The sequence below is a fragment of the Metarhizium robertsii genome, assembly GCF_000187425.2.
Source record: "Metarhizium robertsii ARSEF 23 chromosome Unknown MAA_Scf_2, whole genome shotgun sequence".
Lineage (NCBI taxonomy): Eukaryota > Fungi > Ascomycota > Sordariomycetes > Hypocreales > Clavicipitaceae > Metarhizium > Metarhizium robertsii.
The window spans coordinates 2,028,187-2,053,835 of record NW_011942160.1 but is presented as its reverse complement, the minus strand read 5'-3'; the positions used below and the strand labels follow the sequence as shown (position 1 = coordinate 2,053,835).

Below are 25,649 nucleotides of genomic sequence, written 5' to 3'. Positions count from 1 at the left end.
TAAGCGGACTACACCACGGTGTTTTTAGCTGACTGGAATTGAAACTGTACTTATTTTGGGGCAGCCTAACTGGTCAAGTATATTGAATATATCTACGCGGCTGTGCCTGACAATTACTTACGCACATGCAACCACCTGACCTTTGAGAATGCGCCATTGCAAAGCTGGCATGTAAGGGTACAGATGAAGTGATACTGAACGCATTGAGGCAATCATCGTGGATATGTGCGAACAAGAAAGCAGCGTAGTGGTAAGACTCCAAGGGATCGAATTTCCAAGGGCTATGTACAGACAGCGATACTCGAACGTGTGATCAAACTGCCCAGGCATTCTTCTCATCCAACCATTGACAAGAGTTCATACACCATTACCCTGTTGTTGGTGGCATATCGATGATTCAATCCGAAAAAGTCCCAAGTCTTCCGGTAATAACAAACAAGCCAGTCAGCCATCCGTGCCCTATTAGCAGAGGATTAAACCCCGGTTTACCAATCCTGCATGTCCTGAAACAGAATGAAGCCTCCCTCCCAAGCCTCTTAGCTCCCTCTAAGCCAATTCTTCAACCTGAAGAATATAAATATAACCCAGGACATTAAAGAGTACGCCAAAGGTGTCGCTTGCGGAGAATTGTGCCACCGAAATTAAAGAAACAAAGGGGGGCAAGAAAAGGGGTGGGGGGCTGGTAAAATAACGCCAAAAACGCCGTTGCTCGGTGGTGTATCGACAATGAAACGACCTTTTTAAAACCGAGGAGAGAGCCAATAGGCTCAAGAGCAAAAAAAAAAGGGACACGAAATATAGGGTTGTAATATCGGGACAAAAGTATGTCGTGGTAAAAATATAAATCAAATTTGAAATAAGTGCATGTATGGCCGTAGATGAAGAAAAGTCATCAAGTCGTTATATCGGTCATTCAGTTCGAATAAGAGAGAATACCCACAGGGATGGCTATGTCTTGGTGCAGTTGATCCCAGCGGCGCCGATCAAAGGGTTAGGGCAGGAGAGCCTGCAAGATGACTTGGCCAATGTTACTGTTGTAAATTGTGCCGGCCATCAGATTGCAGTCCGCCATGCCAAGGCAGCATGACGGACGGGGTGTTATAGACCCTCCTCTCCAGCCTTGCATAGTTTGATTTCGCGAACCCACTCCGATTTGAGAACCTGAGCAGCTGTTAAGCGGCGGGTGGGATGGGGATCCAGAACTGAGTATATAACGTTGCGGCATCTTGCTCGATGTAGCGACTCAATGGGGCCATAGCCCTCTTCGTCACGCCGGCCCTCGAGATATCGAGCGTAGAACTCATCCTCGTCCTTCTTGGCTACTCGCCAGAGATGACGGCCGGTCCGCATGGCCATGTAAATGACACCACAAGCCCACACGTCGACGGCACGAGCATCGAATTCTTTGTCCGTGTACTCCTCTGGGGAGATGTATGGGGCCGAGCCACATAGTCCAGACACCATGTGAGCATCTGTTTCCCAAGCCATCCGGAAGCATTCGCCGTTGCCGAAATCCGTGATTTTGAGCGCACCCCTTGTGGTCAGGAGAAGGTTCTCTGGCTTGAGGTCTCTGTGGGCGACGCCCATTTCGTGGAGATACTCTACACCTCTCATCATCTGCTTGAAGAAGCAATCGGCCTCTTGAACCTCGAGCTTGCCACTTGATAGAATAAGAGTATAGAGATCGCCGCCAGCACAGAACTCCATAACTTCGCAGTAGTCGCCCTTGGCATCCTTCAGCAGGTCCAGGGTGTGAATTACGTTGGGGTGGCGCAGAGACGAAGATATACAGAACTCGGCGGTCAGGCGCTTGCTGTACTTTTTTTCGGTTTCCTCGGGTCGTCGGCGGAACTCCTTGACGGCAAAGAGCTTTTCGCTGCCTCCAAGCTTCTTGTGGGAGATTCGAACGATACCAAAGGCCCCTCGTCCAACTACTTCCTGGCATTTGCCATACTTCTCGACAAGGGTCGAAGACACATTGGGTCCTCCTTTGCGGTCTCCCGCCTCTTCCTTTTCTTGGCGCAGCGAGTCCACCCAGTTGGATACCAGTGAGAGGTCGCTGTCAGGAGTAGCCTCTGGCTTCTTTCCTAGTAGAGATCTCCACATGTCGGAGAGCTTTTCTTGACGTCGGCTTGACTTCAAGTGATGTTCGTGGCCACCCTGGACTTCTGAATTGCAAGCGAAGCGACTGCCAAGGTCCTTGCCGGGGATAACCTTGGATGCATTTGACGGCGGCTTCTCAGAGAGACGCTCAGAAGAATCTTTGCGCGACGAAGCAGGGGATGAGGCGCCGTTCAAGGACGGGCCACGAGGCCTCCCAGCATGTTCGCCATTGCCGTTGTTCAGTTTGGGAAGGTCTTTACTTGCAAACATGCGGGTGAAGCGTTCCTTGACAGAGGACCTTTCGGAATGGGGCCTCAGGTGTGAAGATTCGCTCGCGGAATCGAAATCTTGAGCGGTGAGACCGGGAGAATGTCTGGAACCATCGTGGGATTTGATAGACGACGGTTTTGAGCTCTGCGCGGAACTAGGCTTTGACGAATCACCGGATGCGGCAGGCATTTTCGAAGTAGCAGCGCAGCAGCACTGACGTAGCGCCGTAGGTTGAGTGGCGAGTTTCGCTGTCACTGTCGCAGGCGCAAGGAACTGCGTGCGGCAGCGGCGGGCACTTGTGGGTTGAAGAGAGAGGTCAACAGTGGCGATATAAAAAATGGTTGCGACAGGTCCCAAAGAAAAACAAGATCGAGGCCGGGGTTTAAAGGAGCAGAGTAAGAGCAAGAAGAAAAATTGAGATGCAACGATGAACTGGAATGCTCCAAGATTATGGCAGCGGCCAAGGCGAACAAAGACAAAGCGAATTAAGCACAAACGGCCTCTCCCAAATGACGAGTAGGTTGGTGGCGGTGGCAGGCGGAGGCAGGCGGTGGCAGGTACTAGCAGCAAGTCGTGGCCGCGGCCGGGTTGGCTTGTGACTTGAAGGCGGGTGGGTGTCGGCGATGACAAAGCCGGGTCGGGGTGAAGGACGTGGTTCGAGGTCCAGGGCGAGGCGCGAGTCAGCAAGGCAGAGGCGACGGCGAGGTGACGGACGGCGACGCCAAGAGCCGGAGAGTGAGACGCTGGAACGGAAGACGAGAGGACCAGAGGCAGATCAAACTCGCGCGCGGCGGGGGTTGAGTGAATAGGACCAGACGTGATTGAGACTGCAGTCAATGATTTGGCGTCGGGTCAGGGTGTCGAGGCGGCTTGGAGGCGTCGAGGCTGTAGAGGGTGCAGAGGGGTGCCAGAGGGTGCCAGAGGGTGCCCAGAGGGTGCAGACAGGGTGCAGACAGGGTGTAGTCAGTGTGCGTACAGCGTGTAGCGTGCAGCGTGCAAAACGAGGCGACAGGGATGCGCCAAATGTTGCAGACTCGCAGGCTCACAGGTTCGGTGGCGTCTGGGACGGCGCTGCGAGAAGGACGACAACAATATATGTACAATTGCCAGAGCGGTGGCCGGCGTTCATCAGAGAGACTGTTCAATGCCGGGGCGTGCGAGACAAACGACGCTGCGGACCAGAGAGGGAGTGAGGCCGACTTGTACGCCCAGGCTGGTGCAGGCGATTGGTGTGCGACGTGGCCAAGTACCCAGGTACCTCTGTACCCGTGCCGACGGTAGTCGATGGCTCGATGGCCTTGGCACGACGCAAAATATAGCAGTATGAAATGATGTCTTTGTGTGTAATTTGTGCGTGTGAGGAAAAGAAAAGGGGAGAGGGGATGGAGCACCTGAGGTCAAAGGCGAAAAAGGGCGTCGAGGCTCCGTATACGACGGGGATCAGCAGCTCAGCACTGAGCCGAGGAGGGAGGAGGGCGGCCAACAGAGGCGAGACAACCTGGAGACGAGGGTCAAGGACGAAGGGCTGTGAGGGCGGGCGAGGGAATAAATGAGCCAGCACCAGAAAAAAAAAAGGAAAAAAAAAAAAAAAGATATAATAATAGTGGGCAGAGAGGATGGCGATGGCTTGGGGAGGCTAGACTCTGGTACTGGAGAACATGTAACAAAGAACCAGTAGTGCTGGTCTTCCGAGGCGGGACGCTGGGCTGTTTTGGTCCACAGGGACAAAAAAAAAAAAAACGGAATCCTCAAGCGGGCTAGTAACTTTGATTGAATGCGAGCCTCTTCAACAAGGCCAAGTCAGTCCAGATGTACGGAGTAGCTGGTCCTTCTCCGTCAGAAGCCAACCTGTCCACTTATTGACTGGTCCGTTCGCCATGCACTCGAGTAGAAAGGGAGGCTCCCACTCAAGTACTTAAATAGTTGTGCACTGCCAGAGTCAAATTGAAGCCCTAAACAAGTCCAATTGTTGCAAAAGCTCGACACCCGCGGCAGTACCCAGTACCCAGTGGCTGGAGGAAGGCTAGGGACCCTCCAATGGCCTCTAGCGGGTCACGCCCCTCCTAAAGTCGCCAGCAGCCCTGGTACCCGGGTACTTACCTACCTACTGAGTACAGGCCACGGAGTACTCCGCAAGGAGCTCGGCAATGCTGCTGGGCAGCTTTTTGGCAGTCTGGTGCCAAGTACGCCAAGGGCCCGGCTGGTCCAGTCTCAAGTAAGCTTCAATGTTCAATGTTCCAATGTCGAAGCGTCGAGCGCTTATCCAGAGCCAGGGTCGCCGTGGCCCTGTTGGCTGGCGGTGGCTTGCACACCAAGTGGAGGATGATTTACTGGAGAGGCCCAAACGGTGAACAGCTTTGTTACGGAGCCGAGTATAAGTATATTCGACAAGTACAGAGTGGTTTGCTGCTGCTGCTGCGGCCATGCGCAAAACCAGGCCTAGTGATGCGGATATGATGCGGAAGGACCCAGACTGAGTGATCCGTGGCATGTAAGAGGTCGCAATGATGCTCTCTTAGCTGCGGCGATGCGGTATATTCTTGTACAGTACCGAGTACGTATTGTGAATGAAAATGTTGGAATTGTAAATGTGAGCCCACTTCAACCCTCCCGCGTGGCCCATGGCGTCTTTATGTATATTTGCATTGTGCAAATACCGTCCTGGACGATACGACATGATTTCCTGCATGCCTGCATGTTTGTATGTTTGCAGACCGCATCCCATGTATTATTTGTTCCCTGTACTGCACCTACTACGTAGTTTCCTTTTTACCCTTTCTTCACTGCGCAACCTAATACCTGCAAGTCGCATCATTGAAGTAACCCAACCAGGCACTCCGTACTACTTGCTCCGGTCTGCAGGAAGGCAGACCCTCTTACCCTCTGGACATTCGAATTGCTCCTCTTTGCTCTGGGCCTCTTTCCGTGTCTCGGCTGACCAACCCAGGAAGGAGCGCCTGCCGTGTGTACGGAGCACATCGGCAGATATTGTACTACTTCATAAGTAAGCGTCAACTTTATCTATTCCATAATAGCGTGCACAAGACATAAACCCTGAGAAATATTTCTGGTTCATACTAGTATTCCTCCATACCATACCAACCCTTGGTTCAAGACAGGGGCAAGGCGCACCGCAACAAAAAAACAGACCACCAGAGCTAACATCAACTAAAAAAAGTATGACAGCGGCCAGACACCACCAAGCTCGACTTCGAGTTGTCCTACATACTAGGTACTTGGTAGGCGGCAGAATACCCAGCAATTCGGCCATGCACCGTGACGTGACTACTCAGGACTAAAGATGCACATCTTCGCGGAGCCTCGAGGCCATTTTCACCAGAGACACCGTGCATGGGTATGTATTTTGTTGTACATAGTATCATGTACAACAATACTCGGTCCAATCCTCCGTACACCAGGGGAAAGGCTGCCAGTCACACCTCAAATGGCCTGTCTTCATCCGCCAAGCGCCAAGAGCACCCTTGCACCCTCACGTCGACTGGGCTCAGTGAATCTTCCTTGCTATTCGCCTGCCGCCACCGACATGGTCTTGAACGATTGATGTGAATCACCACGCCACGGGTTCAATACACTAAGACATGTTGAGGGTCTAAGGGCATGGGCCACATCCGGCTTCCGCATCTGAGACCAACATTCTATTATTACCCATTCTGACTCTGTCACCTGCGTTCCTATCTTTTTCGCGTGGAGTCGATATGGAGTACTAACTGCTTACCTGGAGGTAGTACTCTGTGTTCTGGCGACAAACGACCGACGGTACACCGCGCAGCAGCGAGAAATACTCAAATCGAAATCACTATCCAAAGTTGCCAAGCGCTCACGCTGCATCGGGCCAACCTTCCCCCCAAAAAACCGACAAGGCACACGCGGCTAGGATGTACAGTCCCCGGCACATCGAGCGGCCGCCAACCACGATTGTGACCCAGAGGAACAAAAATTGGCACAGGCACAGGTGATTATTCCTGGCCGATATCTTGACCCGAGGGCCAAGAAACCTCTGGCGCTTTGCCAAGCCGGCTCAGCCTAGGATGGGCATTGCGGAGCACAGAAGCCACAGGGAGCCATGGGCGCCAAGACGACAGGTTTCGGCTTCATGAAGAATATGTAGTATCAATTAATCAATTAATGGTCGAGCGGGAAAGGAAAGCATTCCTTGGACAGCACTTGAGAACCCACCACTGGTGTTCCATCAGCAGCTTTCATGTTATTATACAGGAGACGATGAGGGTCGGGCTGTCCCAGCGACCAATAGGCCCACGTCTGCCCAGATGTCTTATGTAATTCTGCAGTAAGTCAAGCCCCGTTACTTTCATAACGTGTTGCGTAAACCTCATTGCTAGGACTTTGTTGGACTTTGGCCTGTGCTTGGGCAGCTTGCCGATACAAGTCTGTTGGTGTTACATTGCTCCGCGTCTTGCCAGAATACAGAATCGGAATGCTAGCTTGGCACGGCGCAGTTGCCTTCGCTTACTTGGCGGTGCGAGAAGAATCATGCTACAACTTCCGCATATTATGTTGAGAACAGCGCATAAGAAAACTGGGGTAGTGGCCGCGTTCAGAGCGAGCTTGCCGATCCACCAGTCAGACGTGTACGCGATGTGGCGTTTTATATGCCATTACCACCAAGTCGTCTGTCTAAGCCCATCTCCGTCTCCCCTAGCAAAGGGGGACAAATCACTGGTGAGAGCCCTGGGAGCATAACAGGAACCGGACAAATGTATTTTCCAACTAGTATGTGTCTCCTTCGTGGCCTGCAGCTTATGGGGCGTCAAATCCAGTCCACTGCCTGTAGGGCTCAGGATTCTGTAAGGCCTCATTCTTTATCTGCGCCTGCTGTACAGAGAAAGTATGGGAGTCCAGCATGGTCCATGGTCTGCGCCATGACCTCGGCCTGCCCGTCATGACGGCCTGCATATTGTTCCCTAGATGCATTGCATCTGCACTGCGTTTGGGCTCTATCCCAACGTTTTCAGTTCTCGTGTAGTAGTTGGCCTCACCGAGGTACAACCTGCAAGGTATCTCATACTGCGCACCCACGATAGCCATCGGGGAGCCACGTGCTAGCCTGACAAGCTTATTTCTCATTTACTGCTTCATTCGGTCCCCTGGGTGCGTGCCACCTATTAAGCAGCACCTTGTGCAACATGTGTTGTCGAGCTCAGCTGGCCTGGTGCAAGTTACCAATGCCAGATGCAACCCTGTCGGCATCGGACCGCTGACACATGGAGCTACAATACTCCAATGTGTTGGCGTACGGCTTTGGTGGATATACCAAGATGATGGGCGGCGACCAAAATTGGCTGTGCTCAGGGGCGGTGACTGCAGTGATTAACCAGATAAAGGCAAATCTTTTCAGTTCGGGATGCGAGGAGGCCGTGGGACCCGTCGACAGACGGCGAGAGGTTGTCATTACAAATCAGCGGAATGGTTTTTCCCTCCCTTTCCCGTTTATTGTGGACAGATGTGCGGAGGTTGAGAGAGGCTATTACATCGGTTCATGAGGCTTAGGCTTAGGGTAAGATGGTGATGGGTGGCCGAAAGTAGGGTCCAAAACGCGCAGCCCACGTCTTGAATCTCGGCCCTTGACATGGGCCAAGCAATCGAGCAGGCGTCTGGCGGCGAGGAACATGGGCGTGGCGCATGGCGCCTTGCTGAATTCGTTCATTGTTGGCCTTGCCGGTTCCGTTGGTCCTTCACGGCCTGTGAACTTGTGCGCTTTGGACGTCTTTCGTGATCTGCAGCATTGACTGCTCACAGGGCAAGGTTTACGCCGTATGACTTGCCAGAACCTGCTAGGCCGGGCCAACATGGGCGTTTATGCGGCGACGACGTCATGGAGTCTTGTTGCTCGGTGTTCGGTACCAGGTGCCAGGTGCCAGGTGCCAGATGCCACCTGTCGGCCACTTGCTAATACATCCCAACTTCGGAGTACCTTCGAGGTAGGTACCTGCCGCTATATGCCTGCTGCCTCTTGCCCAGCCGCTTCATCTGGATCTGAAATCTGAACTGCTCAGCAACCCGGCCACCCAGCTCTATTCAGCCCGGCCCGGTTAACGAATGTGCGAGCCAGGTCGACTGGTCCATGAGATTCAAACACACCAAGGACGCGGTCAAATTGGGCTGTCGTGGACGTCGTGGACATCGTGGGGGCCGTTTGAAGAAGGACCACTGGGGTATACGTGCCCGTCGAGCATAAGCTCACGGGTTCGTTTACGCAGAGTACTCCGTGCATGACAGAGACTTAGGTGAGCCATTTTGGTTATCCCCAACTACTTCACGGATATAGCAAAGTTGACGCACAAAGGCCCAATAGACTTGGCAGTCTCAGCAGCCAGCTCCTATCAGCATTACCGTTCTTCGAAAATGTCGAAGCCAATTGCGGTCCAAACCTCCACCCTCGCCTTTTCCACGTTGCTTGCACATGACCCTTCTCCATGCTGTACCACACCCAAGTCGCATGTTGTTGACGACAAAACCCGTCAGGTCAAATATCATTGACAGAATGGCAGCTTGGAAAATCAAGCCGGCCAATCTTGCGAGGCTTCCAACCTACCAAGATCATCTGATCTGACATGATGAGAAGCTGCCATGCATAGACTACTATGCACCATATACGATGTATCAAGTACCGAGTCCCGACCTATTGAGTACGTGCCAGGACATTCGGCGATGGCTGAGTGTGCTGGCACAAACATGATCTTCAAACAGGAAGGAATCTGCATGTGAGCAAGCCAGGCATGGGCGGTTTGCTTCAGACCAAGAGTGATATAGGATGGACAGAATCGTGGCAGTGGTAAATTTGTATCATTCCAAAGACAACGGTCCCGTCAACGGAGAAGGCCGACAAGGAAAAAGCATTATCCCAGATGCCCGCTTCAAGCGATGCCACTTACTTGGTACGCTGGTTCTCGAAGCACTTGACTTACGCCGACGCAGCCGCCAGAAGGGCCTCATCATGCCTCACCGAGAATGGGCGATCTGTTGCAGAGTTACTATCTTTTCAGGCCTGTCAGAAACTGTCCGACAGCGTATATGCGGCTGCGGTGTTTCGACTCGACCACCACCAAGGCTCCCAACATATCACTAGGTTTGTCCATCAACGTACCTCGTCAGCTCTTGCTGCATCCAATATGGGCATATATACGCGCCGAGGAATGATGCACAGTACGCCCAGGCCTACCTCATTGAAGACTACATAAACTGGATTTCGACTTATGTCGAGTGGCTTACTTTTTACTACTACTACCTGGGTAGTTGCTAGTTGCCCTGGCTTGCAGCCGCGCTAATCAAGGCAGATGGTCATCCCACACCACCACCAACCCATTGGACAACGGGAAGCCTTCCAAGAATTATATAATTGCCTACCAAGAGTTTTCGACGTTTGTTTTCGAAGATGAGCCATGATGTTAGAGATTACTGCCCCTCGTCATGGCGAAGACAGCCCGACTCACCCTTGCTCTACGATCTAGGAAGATGTCGAGGCTTGATAAAGTGTCAGCTGAGGCGAAGCCACATTTTCCACCTGTCTGGTAACTAGTTCTACATACGCTACCTATGGATACTAGTAGATGTACTCCGTATGCACTCCGTATACTCCGTACTGCTGGGTGTTAGTATTTGGGAACAACTGACTTGTCATATTTCACTCACGAACCGGAATCGTCGATACGTGCGTCACGCTAGTCATGGCAGATTGCTCGGCTCACAAAACTGGGCAACCTTCTATCATCATCATGGGCCTTCCATTCAATTATACGCTGAATCCCAGCATATCTCATCAGTTCACTCTGTATCCTGCCTCGGAGCAACGAGATACGCATGCGCGGGATGCGAGAATGCGCATGTAGGCCCAGAGCCATAGTCCTAGAGCTTCTTGGCCGAGTCATTGCTCAAAGTCTTTTGTTTCGTTCTTGCTAGGAGGTTACGCGGCCAACGCGCTCCGTCAACTGACACTCCCCCAGATAAGTTTCCGGCTACATTTTTGACATCCCATGCCGCATATGCATGTCCCCGCCCTGGTGAGACATGAACTTCATACCACCTTCCATGCTACCGAGCTGACCTGATGGGTTGACTGCAGCAAGGCGTCCCCGTATCTGCCCTGTAGCTTTTCCCTCACCACCAACCGCCCGTCGCGGTCTAATTTCTTTTTTAAAAGCCACTGTGCGACATGACATGTATACCGACGGCATGTCAGGCACAGTTTTCAGCTTGCTGCAAGAGCCCATCTTTGGGCGAAACCGGACAGCATATCAATTGGATTGATTTTATTGGTATATTCGGTCTCCGGGACTGCGTGGGCAATTGCTTGCTACTCAATTAGCATTGCAAGCCACTCACTTCCTTCAGTCGATGGCGGTTTTTGCGCCAATACATGGATTTTGCGCCCAAAACCAGCAACAGCGGAACAAACTATTCGGTTAAGCCATCCAGACCTCAATCCTATTTTGAATCCTTTCTGAACGAGTCACGGCGAGAAAATAACATGTGAAGCTTGTTGGACTTGCCAGAACCATCTGATGAAACAGAGAAGGCCTTCGTGACGTGTAATCCGTCCATACAAAGTACATTGATGCAGTGCTCCTCAGCCATGGTAACTCGTACGGAGACATCTGCACCTACATCCAGTTACTCAAGTACTCCGTACCTGCTGGGGGATCCATTGAAAAGACCACGTTATCGTCGTATAACCCGGAGCTGTGGTCCGATTCCACTTGTCGGCGTCTGGCGTCGCTCAAGACAGTGTACATGCACTGCTGCACTCCTATCTTGGAGTCACGGTGACACAAGAACCGCAAGAATTTCCAGAGACGACGAATCTCGAACCACTAAGCGTCACCAATTCAATTTGAAAACCTGAGAATGCAAACTTCCGCCACCTTATTGGATATTTCTATGCTTTCTGACTAACGTTATCTAAAAATCCTGTTGTCTTGTTGTCCCTTCCTTCAATCAATGGGAACAAAGAAAACAAAAAAACCTCATGCGGCTGTTTCTTGAAAGAGCCTCACAGCCACGGTCTCATTTCAAACACCGGATATAAATAACACGAAGCACCCTGGGACCCTCGTGCTATATTTCTCGCATCTCAGTGGTCCAGATTTCTCCGTCAGGTATGCAGGGTATCGAGGTTTTGCGGTGTGAAAGACTGGACGACTCCGGCTGCCTTGGTCTGTGACAAGCGGCATAAACCACATCCTGATAGCAAACGTGGAACTGTTATGAGCATTAGCCCAGGTAGCTTTTGCATCGCGGGGCACGTAGGAGAACTTTCAGAAAAATGACGCGCTGTATTCTAAATGGAGGAGATGATGCTTTGGCGATACCTACCTACATTCGCCTTTGGTTAATTGTCATGAGAAGCAAAAGCCGGTGAGATTATGCCCGCCCCTGCAGTAGGACCATGTACAGCTGCTCAGTGTTACGATATCGCCAAGCCTGCATTCTTTGATTTGGCGACACACCCACAAGAGCTTATTTCTAGAAGAGCTTATTTCGCTAGCCATTACCGCGACGTTACGGAGTAGTGACGCCTGCTCTGCAATTCAGCTACCCGAAGCGGTGAACAGTTGGGTTGGGCAAGTAGCATCCCTTTGTTATCCTACTAATGTCGGGAGACACCATGGCTTATCAAAACTGCTCGCCACCATCGCACATTGCAACACTGCAGTGTCTTAGTAGAACGATGCCGAAAATTCCAAGTTGTTTCTTTGAAAGGTGCTCCAGTGTTGCACCTCCGGTCCAGACCTTCAGGACCAAGACCTCAGGCGTGATAATTCTGGTGAAATCGAATTGGGACGTCGAAATTGCAAACTTGTCTCATATGCATGTTTCCTTGATGCCGAGACCGGCAGTGTTCAGATTTTTCGGAATCTATCCGAGCACGTCGCAAAATAACAGGCGAGACTGCTACGACGATATGGAGTACACCAAGTGAACTGGGCCAGACCCTTTTACGTTTGGCGTTCTAGCCCAGGTTGCTTCATATCTTTCTCTGTCTCAGGGGTGGACAACGCAACTTTGTCGATAATTTCGGCCAATTTGGCCCTCGGCTCCGAAGGCAACTTATCCCTTAAGACATGGGTAGCTTTCTTTACCTCTGTTTTCGGACTGGGCGGTGATGGCACGGTCCCTCCTACCAGATTTTCCATTTTTTTGAAGTAGTCCGTTTCTTTGACGAACTTGGTCAAGTACATGGTGGGTTTCTTGGACGGCCTGGCCTCCATTCCCCGTTTAATGGCCTCTTCGTAGGCACGGTCGTATACATCAAAATCAACCGCGGTCGGAGAGTCGGCCACTACATCTGGAGTAGCCTCGTCCCAGGCAAAAGCATCCCGTGCGCCAGTGCCGATGCCAAGAAGCAGAGGCTCTTGGTCGCCATTCTCTCGAGCGTGACCTTTATCTGCATCTTCAGCCTGCTGGCTGAGCAAATGCCGACGACGGGCCAAAAGAGCCTCAATTTCTTCTGCTTTGGCTCTCTCGTCGGCGGCATTGAATGACCCATCTTCTGACATAAGACGCTGAAGTGACGTAGAGGAGTCAACCACGCCAGTGTTGTTCCTGGCCCGAATTCTCGCCAGCAGAGTCCTAAATTTGTGGATTGCCTTCATCATGGATAGAAGATGGTTCATTTTCCTGGTGAAGGCTCGGTTCAACTCAAGTTCATTGGGAGGCTCAATAATATGCTCGCAGTTATCCTCGGCAGACAGAAGAGGATCACACCCTCCTTTTGTCACCCATGGGTGTTCCTACGACGGATAACTATGTTAGCGCGGAACCTGTCATATTTTCGCGTCCAGTTCTTACTCTCAATTGGGACATTGTTATCCGTTTTTCGGGGTCCTTCTCCAGGATAACCGTCATCAGGTCCACAAATGCGGGATCCTCGCCATCAGGAATACAGGGATCGTCTGATTTTATAGCCTCGTAGATTTCTAGGACTGTTGGGCGGTTGAACGGTATCTTGCCGTATTTAAGGCAATAGAGAGTAACACCCATAGACCAAATATCAGCCGCTTTACCAGAGACTTCCTGGTGTTTGCCACATAGTTCTGGTGGCATAAATGCGGGTGACCCTGCGGATTTGGATATTCTCATGTTTTCGGGCTTGTCAAACATTTCCGAAACACCAAAATCCACAATCTTTAGAACTTCATCATCCGAGAGCAACAAGTTATCAGGCTTGATGTCTCGATGAACGACCCCCTGAGCATGCACTACCCAAAATGTCAGCGCCCGTCAGTTTCGAATGCAACATAGTGGAGGAATAAGGTATTCAAAGCAACACTCATGAAGTAGAGGGAAGAAAACATACAGTATTCGATGCCCAAGAGCAGATCCCGGAACCAGTGGCGGCAAGACTCATCGTTGTATGGATCAGCGTTCTCGTCCAAGCCTACGGTCATAATGACGCCCTTCTTGCACATTTCCATTACCATGTACAAGGAGTCTTCTTCGGGATCGTCCAAGACTTCAATCAATTGAACCAGGTTCGGATGGTTGAGCTTTTTCATGATGGCAATCTCCTCTCGAATCAGAAACAAAGCATCATTCTCCTCGCCGGCCCGCAATCCTGTCAGTTGTGGTGATAATGGCCCACAAGCTCTACGAGGACGTGGAAGATATTGACCAGGCGAGCTCTGCGGACCAAGACGAAGGATATGAGACTGTGCTCGTTTCCTCAGTCGACTTTTCGAGAATTCCTTGACAGCCTTGAGCGGAATAGATTAGAACTGCATCATTATGCTGTAGGGTGGAGATGAATGGGAGAAGCCAAAAAGAAAAAAAGCCTTACAAACTCGGTGCCAAACTGATCGGTAGCACGGTGGACAGCGCCGTACGAACCCCTTCCAATTTCTTCCACGATAACATATTGGTTGATGCGGTGATATGTCCTTCCGTCAGCCTCATCACTGGTGAACTCAACACGAGCATCCAAAGTTTCCTATTTGAGCGACACAGGTTAGGCAGTGGCTTCACCACGGACACATAGACTAACGAGGCGAGCAGATTGCTGAGGCGACATGCTAGACCTGAGAGAACTGACCTTTATTTCCCTATGCGCGCTAGGGGTTCGTTTATGCTGTCTCATAGGACTAGAATAACCGTGTAAAGTAGGCGGTTCAGAACTGATGATCCAATCGTCAACCAAGATAAAATCAATATGGAAAAGGTCCTGTAGAGATGAATCGTCCAGTGACTTACAAGCTACTTGGCAGACTCGGGCGTGATCTGTCCATAGTGTCTTCGTTGTCGTCAACCCGGGCAACAATCAACCGGGGCGAACACAAGCTGGTAGCCTGTTGCCCATGAGAGACAGGAGCAGTATTGGTGGCCATGATAAGTAGCAAGCTTCGTTATCCTGGTGTTTTCAGACCGTTGCGGGAAGCAGGGCCGCTTCCTGGTGGAAAGTTGACTGAGCGTCTAAGTGAATCGGACTATACGAAAAGTAAAAACTCATGAGCAGGCCGCAGGGCCGCGAGCCTGGGAGCCGTTTATGCGAGGCTGCCACGAGGAGATCGGCGTCGATGCCCACTCGTTCACGCCCAATTACCGGAACTGGATTCGTGGTGCGTGTCGCGGCAGAGGCCCAGGTGGAAATGGGCAGATATAGACGGCACTACAGCCTCGTATCTGGCGTCAGTGGCACTGGGCTGGAGACAAAGAAACTCGAAAACAAACAGTACTTGAAAGAAGCTGCTCTAGTGTAAGCGGCAACAGACAGACGCAGCGGGAGGGGGCTGAGCCCATGTGTCCCATGAGTCCCATGTGCCCATGTCGGCGCAATGATTAAAAAGCCCAGTAAGTCACCCAGCTTCTTGACATGGATGGCTCTCGGCCCAGGTTCAGCTAGGACCCGTGGGGCGGGGTGTTTGGGGTGCTCCTGCCATCGTAGGTATGCTGCAGCTCTTTGTACACAGAGTACAAACTTCAACCACCAAGTCTTCAATGTTTGCACGACAGCAACACCCTCGTCTGCCAATTCAACCCTTCACCGCACTGAGCAATCGCCCACGGGGCCATTAATCGACTTCCCCGTATTCCCTCCATTCCATCGAAACCAGCTTCGACTGCAACGCTTATTTCACGGCGGCGGCCCTCCCTTCTGTTTCCCGTACACCTTCCCCCGTCTCGCCAACCATCTCGACCATGCCCGTCTTCTCTTTCTACATATTCGACCGACACAGTACGTCCTCGACCCTCCCCCGCGTAAATGAAAGCACAGCCGAGCGTCGCTAACTGAATCCGTCAGCCGAGTGCATCTACAGCAAGTCATGGCTCCCTGCTCAACGACCCTCCTCGCGCATCACCACCAGTGCTTCCGACGACGCTAAGCTCATCTTTGGAACCGTCTTCTCCCTGCGCAACATGGTCCGCAAGCTGGGCGGCGACGATGACGCCTTCATCAGCTATCGCACCGGCCAGTATAAGCTGCACTACTACGAGACACCTGCGAACTTGCGGTTCGTCTTGCTGACGGATACGGCGTCGCCGAGTATGCGCAATGTGTTGCACCAGATATATATCAATCTCTGGGTTGAATATGGTGCGTATCCTGCGGCAAGCTTTGCATCTTTCATGGCCCTGGTCCCCATTCTTTTATTTTCTCGTTTTCTTACAAAATGCGCCTCTATAGTTGTCAAGAATCCTCTTGCCCCTGTTGAACACAAAGGCGGAGAGGGGGTCAAGAATGAACTGTTTGAGCTGGGCTTGGACCAGTTTATTCGTGGTTTGATGTGAGGACGTGACCAGGATGTGTTTCAAGAATATATCAAGACGGCCGAGTCCGGCACCAGGCAGGATTGTCATAGTTTTGACGACCTTCTCCTTGCCCATGTCAACCACGATAGGGCCGGCCGTATCTTGTGTTAGAGAGAGGCATCTCGCCTGGCGTTCCAAATTTCCGGCGGGTGCACCCAACGGCAGGTACGCTACATATTGCGCTGGACGTCGGCTCAGAAAGAAAAAAGAGAGCCAGAGCTTGAATGACCATCTCCAACTTGAAGGACGATGTACCTGCGTCAGGGATGATATATGCCACGACTTCATGTCCTGTTTTTCTCATCTACAAAACGACATGTTCCATGCCGGAGCCATGAATGGAAGTCCAACCATGTTGTATATTCTACAGGTAGCCACAACCCATGCCATAAATTAATAAACCTACCCCAACACCAGTCGTACATGACGCCTTCATGCCTAAAGCCGCAAACCCAACCACATGGCTGTAATTTATTTCATTCAAATGCAAAGACAAAGACAAGATATACTGTGACCTCATCGTCATGATTTCTGCTGCACCGCCTTCTCCCATGCATCTTCAAATCCACCTGGTGAATCGACCATGACGATACTCTCCCCCACGCCAGTCTGCTGACTCTTCTCTAGGGTTTGGATCAGTTGTGATTCCACCTCACCCTTGCTAATATTTACCGCGCTATCCATGATGCCTTCGTCACGGATCTCGTTTTCCCAATTACTCGAGTAGACTACGGCGGCGAAAGCCTCTAATGCGCGCACCGTCTCCATCTCTTGGAGATATTCGTTAGGTACACCGTTGCCAATGACGTGGGCTTGGCGGGTCAAGACGGATAAGATCTTGGGAAGCAGAATGAGTTTGGAGTGACGGAGCTCCAATGACTCGGGAGCTGGAAATGGTGACTGGGAAGGAAGTTCGAAAGCTTCGGTGGCTAGCTTCTTGTCGACCAGTGCCTCGAAGGCAGCGTCCAAGATTAGAGTGAGAACGTGTGAGAAAGAAGGTGACTCGATCAAGTCGGCAGTCTCATCTAGCAGTCTTCGAAGGGCCGCGGGTGATTGCTCGGCAGCAGCGCCGCCCTGCATGGAGTTGTCTTCCAAGATGCCAGATTGGCGGATGACTTCTTCCTCCTCATTACGGGGAGGTAGTAAGAAGGCTAGCCAATCTGTTTGTCTTCGCTCATCCGCGGTGGACCCTTCGACCAACTTTCGGACTTCCATGGTGAGATCACTAAATCGATCAAAGCTGACCAGGTCGCGGGGGCTGAGGCTCCCAAAGACAGTTCGCACTGCACTTTCAACACGGTTCATGACCTGAATCCAACCCCTGTTCAGGAGCCACCAACTAAATGTGAGGTACTTGCGGTTGGTGTCAAAGTCACTGCCGTAGGCCTGCTCTGGATTATCGTCGTCGTTGTTTTCAAGGCTAATGGTAGCCTGCTGGGAACCGATGGCAAGAGCTACAACGCTGGACAGATAACTTCGGCGACCAAGAAGATTTAACTGGACGCGGGTCAACATGGTGAGAAGGGCAAGCGTGTACACGAGAGTGAAAGCTCTAGTAACAGCTATACACGGACGGCAAGGAACAAATGCCAGTTAGCAATCAATGATCTTAGTTTTAAATAAGGCACGACAGCAACTTACCACTGATGGTCAGGTCGTCCCAAAGCTGTCGCTTCGTTTTGCGAGACACCCTTGGCGCAGACGCACCATCCTGCTGGCCGTCTTGACCAGCGGCAGCAGAGAACGGCGTAGGGGAAGCAATCTGGCTTGCATGAATCCCACTTTCGCTCTGTATACTGGCCGAGGTAGCCATGCTCTTGCCATCTTCTTCGGTCATGGTCGTATCAGCAATGCTGGGAGGACTTGTTGATTCGATGGCGCCGCTCTTCAGGCCCTTTGTCGAGCCTTTAATTTGCTGGATCTCGTATGTGATTTGCTCCGTGTTCATAGCAGCCAGGACATTGCTAGTAGCCGTGGGGAGAAGAGCGAGGACTGTGAATGTGCAGTCTTCCTGGTTCTGCTCGAACCGTCGTCGTAGGCTGTGAGGTCACTAGCGTCAGCATATATGAGAAGCTTTCCCAACCTAGATTTATGGCATTGAAGACGGAAGGCATCAAAAAAAGAGAAAAAAGAAAGCACTTACTTTTCCTTTGCGATGCGGTCGCTGCTCATGCGCTCACGCGCATCATTGATCTTGTTCAAGACATATTGGGTGGCGACGTATCCGGCGCCAACGATGCCGACTCCGATGGCAATGGGCGTCCTATTGTTGCGCAGCCAGCGTCGTGCGGACGAGAACATGGCTGACGAGGAAGGAGAGATTAAAGAAAAGGGGTGACTTGGATCATGGAATAGGCGGGCAAGCTATGCCCATCAAACACGATGTGGTGTACAATCAGGCGCGAGTAGCTCTCCTCGTGATGCCAATTTCGAAATAACGAGCTCAGGCAGCCAAAATGCGAGCAAGAGACGGGATAAAAAAAATCAAAAAAAAAAAAAATCAATCAATCAATCAAACGATGCTGTGGCCAAGAAGAGCACAGCGTAGCACGGGAAGGTGTCTGGTAGCAGACGTGAGGGTTGCGCGATGATTCCTGATGGTCAAGATGCAGCAACAGCTCTGGATTCAACTTTCCATATTGGAGTGGTGGCCGTTGAGACTGGGGAGTGGGAAGCCGAGGCCTCGGTTCCCGAGCGCCACACCACTGGTTTATTCTAGTTGGAACGGAGGCTCGGGGCAAAGGGTACCTGCCTGCCTAGGCCAGTGCCCAGGTACTTTGCAGCTGTTCTGTTGCTCTGTAATACGGAGACCAAGGCTGTGGCGAGTGCGCGCGCGCGTGGCTGGTGCAAGGGCAGACCTGTCCTCAGTGGATGCAGGCGCTAGATGAGGCCCAAAGTACAGTGACTGTCTGTTGGGCTGGAAGCGGCACCCTCAACTGGGTCCAGGTGTCCCCCACACAAGTCGATGACATCTGGACATCTGGACCAGGTGCCTAGGGCCTGCAGCGCGGTCAGCCCACCACCCGCGGCCAGTTGACGGCTCTTGATCACCAAAGCCCCAAAGCAGCCAGCAGCAGCCAGGCCCCCAGACCTTGCTTACGGAGTGCAGGGCTCCGTCAAATGTGCAGATGCCAGATTCCGTGTCTAAATTTGACGCCCCAGGTGCCGTGGCCCAGCGGCGCCAGACATACACGCATCCAAACGTGCCCCTCGCTGCTCGTGCTCGTGCTCGTGCTCCATGACTCCATGGCTCCATGCTAGTATTACAAGGTACGGAGTACCAATGTAGATAAACCAACCCGCCCCGCTCCGCCCCTCCAAACTAAGCTCTGACGTCGCGGCTGATCAAGAATCGCTCAAACCACTCCTCCTTGTCCGTCGTCTTCCCTCCGTCTACTCTTCTCCTCACCTCGACGAGCTCTGTGCAGGACGCAAGCTCGCGCCTCTCTTGAGAACCAACCTGAAGCCAGGACGCCTTAATCCTACATATCTAGCCACCCGCCATTGTTCTTTACAATGGACCGCCAGAAGGATCCGCCAGAGTTCATCCTCGACGTCTTTACCGATCCCCGCTCCGTCCGGGACGTCGTCAAAGGTCAGACAGCACACACATCGCCTTGGACGCTTCAATTCGCGCGACGACGCAATATAATCCGTCTCCTCCTTCACAATACTCCTCCTCAAACATCCAATCCTCGGGGGAGGGGAGCAAGAAAAAAAAAAAAACTAACATATCTACAAAGGCATCCTCCACACCATCTTCTTCACACGCTTCTTCCCCTCCCTCACGCCCCGCACCCGCGACGTCCTAGACCTCACGCTCCCATACGTCGACGACGACGAGCTCGAAACCATGATTGACCAGCGCGCCTCGGCTCTCGAGCGCCAACTCGACGCCGAACGCTCCTCCGGCGTCGGCAACCACGCTGCCACCAACGGCGGCGGACGCGGCCAAGTCGCCATCCAGTTCTTCGAGAAGCGGCGCCGCAAGGCCTGGCTGTCCCGCGGCGACGAGGAGGTCTGCTGGGAGAGTTGGACGCTCAAAGTGACTGTCGCCGAGCCCAGAACTGAAAGTGGTATGTATGCCTTTGCCTCAACCCGGGGCCTGCAATGTTCCCTTTTGCTAATGTGCGCCTCGTAGAGAGAGCTAAAGTCCGGCGTGCCATGGAGCAGACCCTCCTCACTACCGTCATGAAAATCGTCACCTTTGCCAACGCCCATAAAGATCATATTCCCCCCATCACCACCCAGGGTGGCAATCCGTTCCCCTTCAAGATTAACATTGATCAAAAGGAAACCGGTTGGGCCTCCCGCATGAGGATCTACTAGCTTCTCTTCCCAAGGACCGCAAATAAGCATGGCGAAGCAATTCGACATACACCACCATCTTGCTGAGCAAACAAACATCTGCTTCCTGATTACTTGACCTGCCAGGGCCGTCTGTACATATTATGCCATGCTTTTGGATCCAAATTTGGCGTTGCTGGATGAAATGGCGCATGTTGCTTGAAATAGATACCCCCATAGTTCACACGAAACCAATTACAATCATACCGCTCTGTCACTCCTGCGCATGTCGCTCATTCGCCGTTGCACCTCCTCTGTCGATGTAGCCGTTTTCCTACATTACTTGTCACACTCACAAAGTGCTAACATCGGTTGGGTTTGGTAACGTAAATATATCATATAATTTCCTAACAATTCCGGAAGGTTTTGCAACGACAACACATTAATACCGATCCAAGCATACAACATTTCGTCCAAGCCGTACCCTTTCTACTTTGCTATTCCTGACTCCCATCATCCAAATATATGTAAAAGCAAGAAAGCCGCGCCATAAGGTGACAATCGCCAGCTACCAAACGACCAACCTACCGAAACGACAATGTGAAAAAAAAAAGCAAAAAGACCTGATGATAATCGTTGTGGCTAATCCAGTACCAAGAAAAAAAAAAGAGGCAAACAAGAAAATAAAAAAAAAAAGAAACTCCCATTCCGGTCCTAACATGGGCATACCTTATGTGCATCATTACCGTGACAATTTAGCTGCGAAGCTCCTGCCGAGAATAAGTTCCCGACCAACATCCACTGTTCTAATATTCATTTGTGCCTGAGACTTTTTGCCTTTTAGGTTTGCTCATAGCATCAGAACAGACCGTGACAGCTCAGAGTACAGCCACTTTCGTTTCATCAGTTCATTAATGTCATAAAAATGATCTTCGGACGTATATAGTGTTTTGCTCTTCAATGTCGACTTAGAAGGCGGTAGAGTAGCTTCGACTAAGCGATGGCTTACTGCCCTTTTGCTGTTGCTGTGGTCTTGAAGACTGTGATCCAGATCCAATCTTCTCAAACCCTTGTAAGATATCTAGGCCAGTGAAGTCTGTATTTCCGTTGTTGCTGTGAGAGCCGAAATCACTCGGATCAATGCCCAGCGTCGGCCAATCATGGTCAACTGAAAGCTCTAACATTGCAGAGAACTTGCTTGGAGAAGCCAGCCGTGACGGCGACTGCTGGAAAAGTTTGGATGGGGAGCCCATGCCCTCAAAAGCTTTGCTGGGTGTCTCAAGGAAACGTGATGGAGAATGCTCAGAGACCTTGAGCAACGGGGCAGATGTGACCGATTTTCTCACAGCCGAGTTTGATATTTCACCTAATGCCGACGTGGAGACAGATCTGTCTAATCGAGCTCGCTTGGCTGAACGCTTGACGGGCGAACCAGCATCGACTGAGCCGATCCCGGGGAAGAGATGGTCATCCATAGATGTAAAGTCTTGGAAAATGTCGAATTCCGTTGATGGCAGGCCCATGTCATCAAAGGCATACACAGAGTCATCAAGGTTGAACGCGGGACTCCACGGAATGCTTTCCTCTCCAATCCCAGTCACACGTCGTAGTGGTGATTGCAACATATGCCGGACCTTATCACGGTGAATGCGCAAGTTTGTGTTTGGTGAGGCTGATGGAGGTGGCCGGACAGGAGGTTTCATTGTCACGACGGGTGTCAATGGCGGTAGCGTCTGATGGTGTTCGTTTGACTGCCGCAAAGGTGAGGATGAAACAGGACCATAGAGAGACAGAGAGCGAGACTTGGTTGGGCTCAAAGGGGATGAGTTTCGAATACGAGCAATTTCCTCCTCAGCACGACCACGCGTAAGGCGAGGTCGATCAGCCTCAGAAGTAAGGAGCAGGGCCTTTTGATTTGGCCGCATTACGGAGGATTCCAATGACGAGATGTAACCACTGTCGTCCATTGAGGCAAACTTCCGTTTATGGGATCGAGATATCGAGGACGCTGGGTTTCGAGACATGGGAGGCGGAGTACCGCTTCGTGCTTCGACGTGCCTTGACACCGGCGGAGAAGAGTGCATGTTGGCAGGTAATGGAGAATAGAGGGACGACTCAAGAGGCAGATCATTGTCGGCTGTCTTATCTCCAACATCTTCTGGACCAATGTTGTCTGAAATTGGGATCGTGGCATCGGACGAAAGCTCCTGCTGCATGGGCTGCGTAGCCTGCGAGGTTGGTAGGGGCGGCAGTGTCGAGTGTTGCATGGGGGCTGGTGGAGGAAGTGTCGGTTCTTGGAAGGGAGTTGTCGCTGGTCGTGACGGTTCGAGGCGTGTAGACATGACAGGGAGATTTTCTGCTGTAGGTGCCGACTTCCGGGTGGGCTTCTCTTTGAGGAACTGGAATTCAGTGCCAGGTTCGATGCCCCAGTAGTTTCCCTTGCCAGGATCATCCTTTGGTCGCTCTATCTTGATGAAGTTTTTGTGCAGACTCAGGTTGTGTCGGATACTGTTCTGCCATCCAGCATCGTTGGGGTTGTAGAAGGAATAATTATCGCTGATCCACTTGTAGATCTGTGCCAAAGTCAGGCGACGCATGGGGGATCGAAGAATTGCCATGCCAATGAGCTGAGCGTAACTGTGCTGTGGCTTTGTTCCGTCGTCGGTGATGGGAGGAAATGAGTCGTGGGGAGGAAGAGGTTCCTCCGTCTTGGTCTTCTTGGCCGGCCTCGAGTCTTTGATCTGAGGAGCATCCATCAATACTCGCTTGCCATGGGGCTTCTGGAAATAGTTTTCGACGGACAAGTTGATTGTCGGGGGAGCAGGGAAAATCTGCGGGTGGATGTTCTCCTTTCCGAAGCTAAGCATGTCGATGTGTGGTCGCTGGGGGCCTGTCTTGAATTTAGACAAATGAGGCCTCTTCTGCAGTGAATCAGTCGTAGGCGCTCTGCCCATGGGAGGTGCCATTGACACCATGTGCAGCTTGTTGCCTTGTGACGAAGCCTTCAATGGCGATCGGGGTGACGACGATCTCATCTTGTGCGGTGACAGGCTCATTCCGTTGGTTGTTGGAGGGTTGAGAACAATGTTGGAATTCGAACTGCTCAAGGGGCGGCGAGCAGGCTTGGTAACTGAAGGCATGGGTGCATGGCTCGTCATGGGAGCGCTTCGATCGAATACATCGTCTTGAAATATGTGCAGCGGCTCATTGGGGCCGGAGAACGGCGTAGCTCTGGCCATTTTGGCCGAACAGAGCTGCAAGAAGGAGCTTTGAACGCGTGTTTAGGAGCAAAATGTGCGAGTCAGAGATACAAGTCTGTGTCCAGGTCGTTAGTCAAGCCAGATCCAGGAGGCTAAATGGCTTCTTGGGTGCGCGTTCACAGCTGACGCCGGGGCGGCTTATTGCGTTTGGTACCCGGCGGCCAGACGCTTGATAGAACAGACGGCGAGTCAAAAAATAAAAAAAATAGGGATAGAGATGCAGATGAAAACAGATGCCACGTACCCGAATGAAGCTGTACTCTTAAATTGACTGTGGGTCGTGAATGCAGGGCGCGGACGCTGGTCTTGAATATCGGTCTTTGGGTATGACTGCCGAGTGATGTATGGCGGGTGAGGCGAAATGGCGGTGGATTTTGACGCGTCGTAATTTGATATAGAAGCGCCCAGGACTCGAGACCGAACTCGTCTTCTTCTCTGGCCGGGGCAAGCAAAAGGGAGAAGTAGCAGCGAAAAAAAAAAAAAGACAGAAACCGGTGTCTTTTTGCGTCGGGGGTGGTCAAAGGTGAAGCTGGAGAAAATGGGCGGCAAGAGGGAAGGAAGAAACGAAAGGATGAGACCGAAGGAAGGGAAGGGATGGGCAGGCCGTAAAAGGTAAAAATGGCCAAAGGCAATGGGTTTACAAGACAGCAGGAGTGGTAGGAGTGTGGGTGGTAGGAGTACATATGTAAAGTACCAAGTACCTGGCATAGAGCAAGACCAGCAACGGTACTTGTGCGCCAGGGCGGAGCACCTGATACTAGCCTGCAAGTATGGATGCCTCAAGTGCTCATGGATGCGCCATGGATGTCAAAGATTCAAGTGCATGGTCGTGCGGGAGGCTCAAGGCAGGCAGAGCCAGATTGATGATTTGCCTTGGCCCATGATCCATCCAAGGGCAGCCAAGTCAGCGGTCCTGAGCCTAGGGCGCTGGACCTTGGTGCTTGACATCGACCTTGGAGTAGGCCGAGTGCTGAGGTGGGGCGGCGACCAGGTCTGGCCAGGTTCGACCCGGGTGGGGTCCAGCATGGGCGCTGTGGGCGAGCCATTGGCTGAGATGCGCTTTGGGCTGACACGAAGATCAGGGGTATGCGTCTCGCGGAGCGTCGATGGAGTCGACTTGAGGCTCACAATTCACCACTTTCGCCAGGCGCCGAACCAGAGACACACGTTTGGCGCTGCGAGGGCCAAGTTGTGCCCAAGTGTCTCTAGTCGACCGGACGTGACACACACTTTCCTGCCGGGATATGAGTTCATGCTGGGCTGGTTCCACGTCCCAGGCGCGCGCACTCACGCTCTCAATCATCGTGGCTTGCTTGTTGGGGGGAGGAGGGGCCTCGAGCGGGGTTTCGGAATGAACGAGATGGGCCGATGATAGCGATGACGGGCCTATGGCGCAGCTCGAGTTTGTTACCACGACTATTGTGTTCATGCATCCATCCGCTACTCCAAAGTACATACGCACGACGACATCCTTTGGTATGGACGACGCGCATCGAGTGTGAGCATGATGGCGCGACGTCTCATCGAGTGGATGCTGGATGCTGGATGCTGGATGCTCGATGCGATGCTACTCTACCGATGGACGTCCAACTCACCATTCTGACATGACATGGCGTTGATGAAGGCTCGACATCCAGGACCGAACACAATCAACTTCCTACCAAGTACTCCGTGCAAGTATAGAAAAGCAAAGGCAAAAAGGGCACACGAAAGGCACAGGCCTCACTTACATCACCAGCAGTTCGCTGCATATAGAGGTGGATATCGACTGTACCTACAATTACAATAGGACGGCGCTATCACACATCTGCCTCGGCCAGCCAAGGTCTTATTAAAAACGTAGATAGGCGTGTCCACACTCGCACTCCAAGAGTAGTAGTAAATGACGACGGGTGGCTTGAGAGAGGAAACCATTGCCCACATGCTTTTGGCCAGGCACCCCCCCGG

The 25,649-nt window shown here is 52.0% G+C and overlaps 6 protein-coding genes across 6 annotated transcripts; 2 read left to right on the top strand and 4 right to left on the bottom strand.

The window, feature by feature from the left end:
* Positions 1 to 1,098: 1,098 nt before the first annotated feature.
* MAA_05805 (serine/threonine-protein kinase hal4) lies at positions 1,099 to 2,562 on the bottom strand (the record flags this gene model as incomplete). The annotated part of the gene is made up of 1 exon (XM_007823803.1): positions 1,099 to 2,562. The coding sequence occupies one exon, from the start codon at positions 2,560 to 2,562 to the stop codon at positions 1,099 to 1,101; it is 1,464 nt and encodes a 487-aa protein (XP_007821994.1).
* A 9,785-nt stretch (positions 2,563 to 12,347) lies between these two features.
* On the bottom strand, positions 12,348 to 14,732 carry MAA_05806 (calcium/calmodulin dependent protein kinase C; the record flags this gene model as incomplete). Its single annotated transcript, XM_007823804.2, has 6 exons — positions 12,348 to 13,142; positions 13,201 to 13,610; positions 13,709 to 14,105; positions 14,189 to 14,338; positions 14,441 to 14,489; positions 14,599 to 14,732. The coding sequence occupies 6 exons, from the start codon at positions 14,730 to 14,732 to the stop codon at positions 12,348 to 12,350; spliced, it is 1,935 nt and encodes a 644-aa protein (XP_007821995.2).
* Positions 14,733 to 15,543: 811 nt separating this feature from the next.
* On the top strand, positions 15,544 to 16,134 carry MAA_05807 (sybindin-like family protein; the record flags this gene model as incomplete). The annotated part of the gene is made up of 2 exons (XM_007823805.1): positions 15,544 to 15,580; positions 15,647 to 16,134. 2 exons carry the CDS (start codon positions 15,544 to 15,546, stop codon positions 16,132 to 16,134), a joined length of 525 nt encoding a protein of 174 aa, XP_007821996.1.
* Positions 16,135 to 16,677: 543 nt separating this feature from the next.
* Positions 16,678 to 18,456, bottom strand: MAA_05808 (peroxin-3 protein; the record flags this gene model as incomplete). The annotated part of the gene is made up of 3 exons (XM_007823806.1): positions 16,678 to 17,717; positions 17,797 to 18,194; positions 18,299 to 18,456. The coding sequence occupies 3 exons, from the start codon at positions 18,454 to 18,456 to the stop codon at positions 16,678 to 16,680; spliced, it is 1,596 nt and encodes a 531-aa protein (XP_007821997.1).
* A 1,215-nt stretch (positions 18,457 to 19,671) lies between these two features.
* MAA_05809 (DUF1649 domain protein) lies at positions 19,672 to 20,484 on the top strand (the record flags this gene model as incomplete). The annotated part of the gene is made up of 3 exons (XM_007823807.1): positions 19,672 to 19,750; positions 19,899 to 20,231; positions 20,297 to 20,484. 3 exons carry the CDS (start codon positions 19,672 to 19,674, stop codon positions 20,482 to 20,484), a joined length of 600 nt encoding a protein of 199 aa, XP_007821998.1.
* A 926-nt stretch (positions 20,485 to 21,410) lies between these two features.
* MAA_05810 (forkhead box protein L2) lies at positions 21,411 to 23,681 on the bottom strand (the record flags this gene model as incomplete). The annotated part of the gene is made up of 1 exon (XM_007823808.1): positions 21,411 to 23,681. The coding sequence occupies one exon, from the start codon at positions 23,679 to 23,681 to the stop codon at positions 21,411 to 21,413; it is 2,271 nt and encodes a 756-aa protein (XP_007821999.1).
* Positions 23,682 to 25,649: the final 1,968 nt, after the last annotated feature.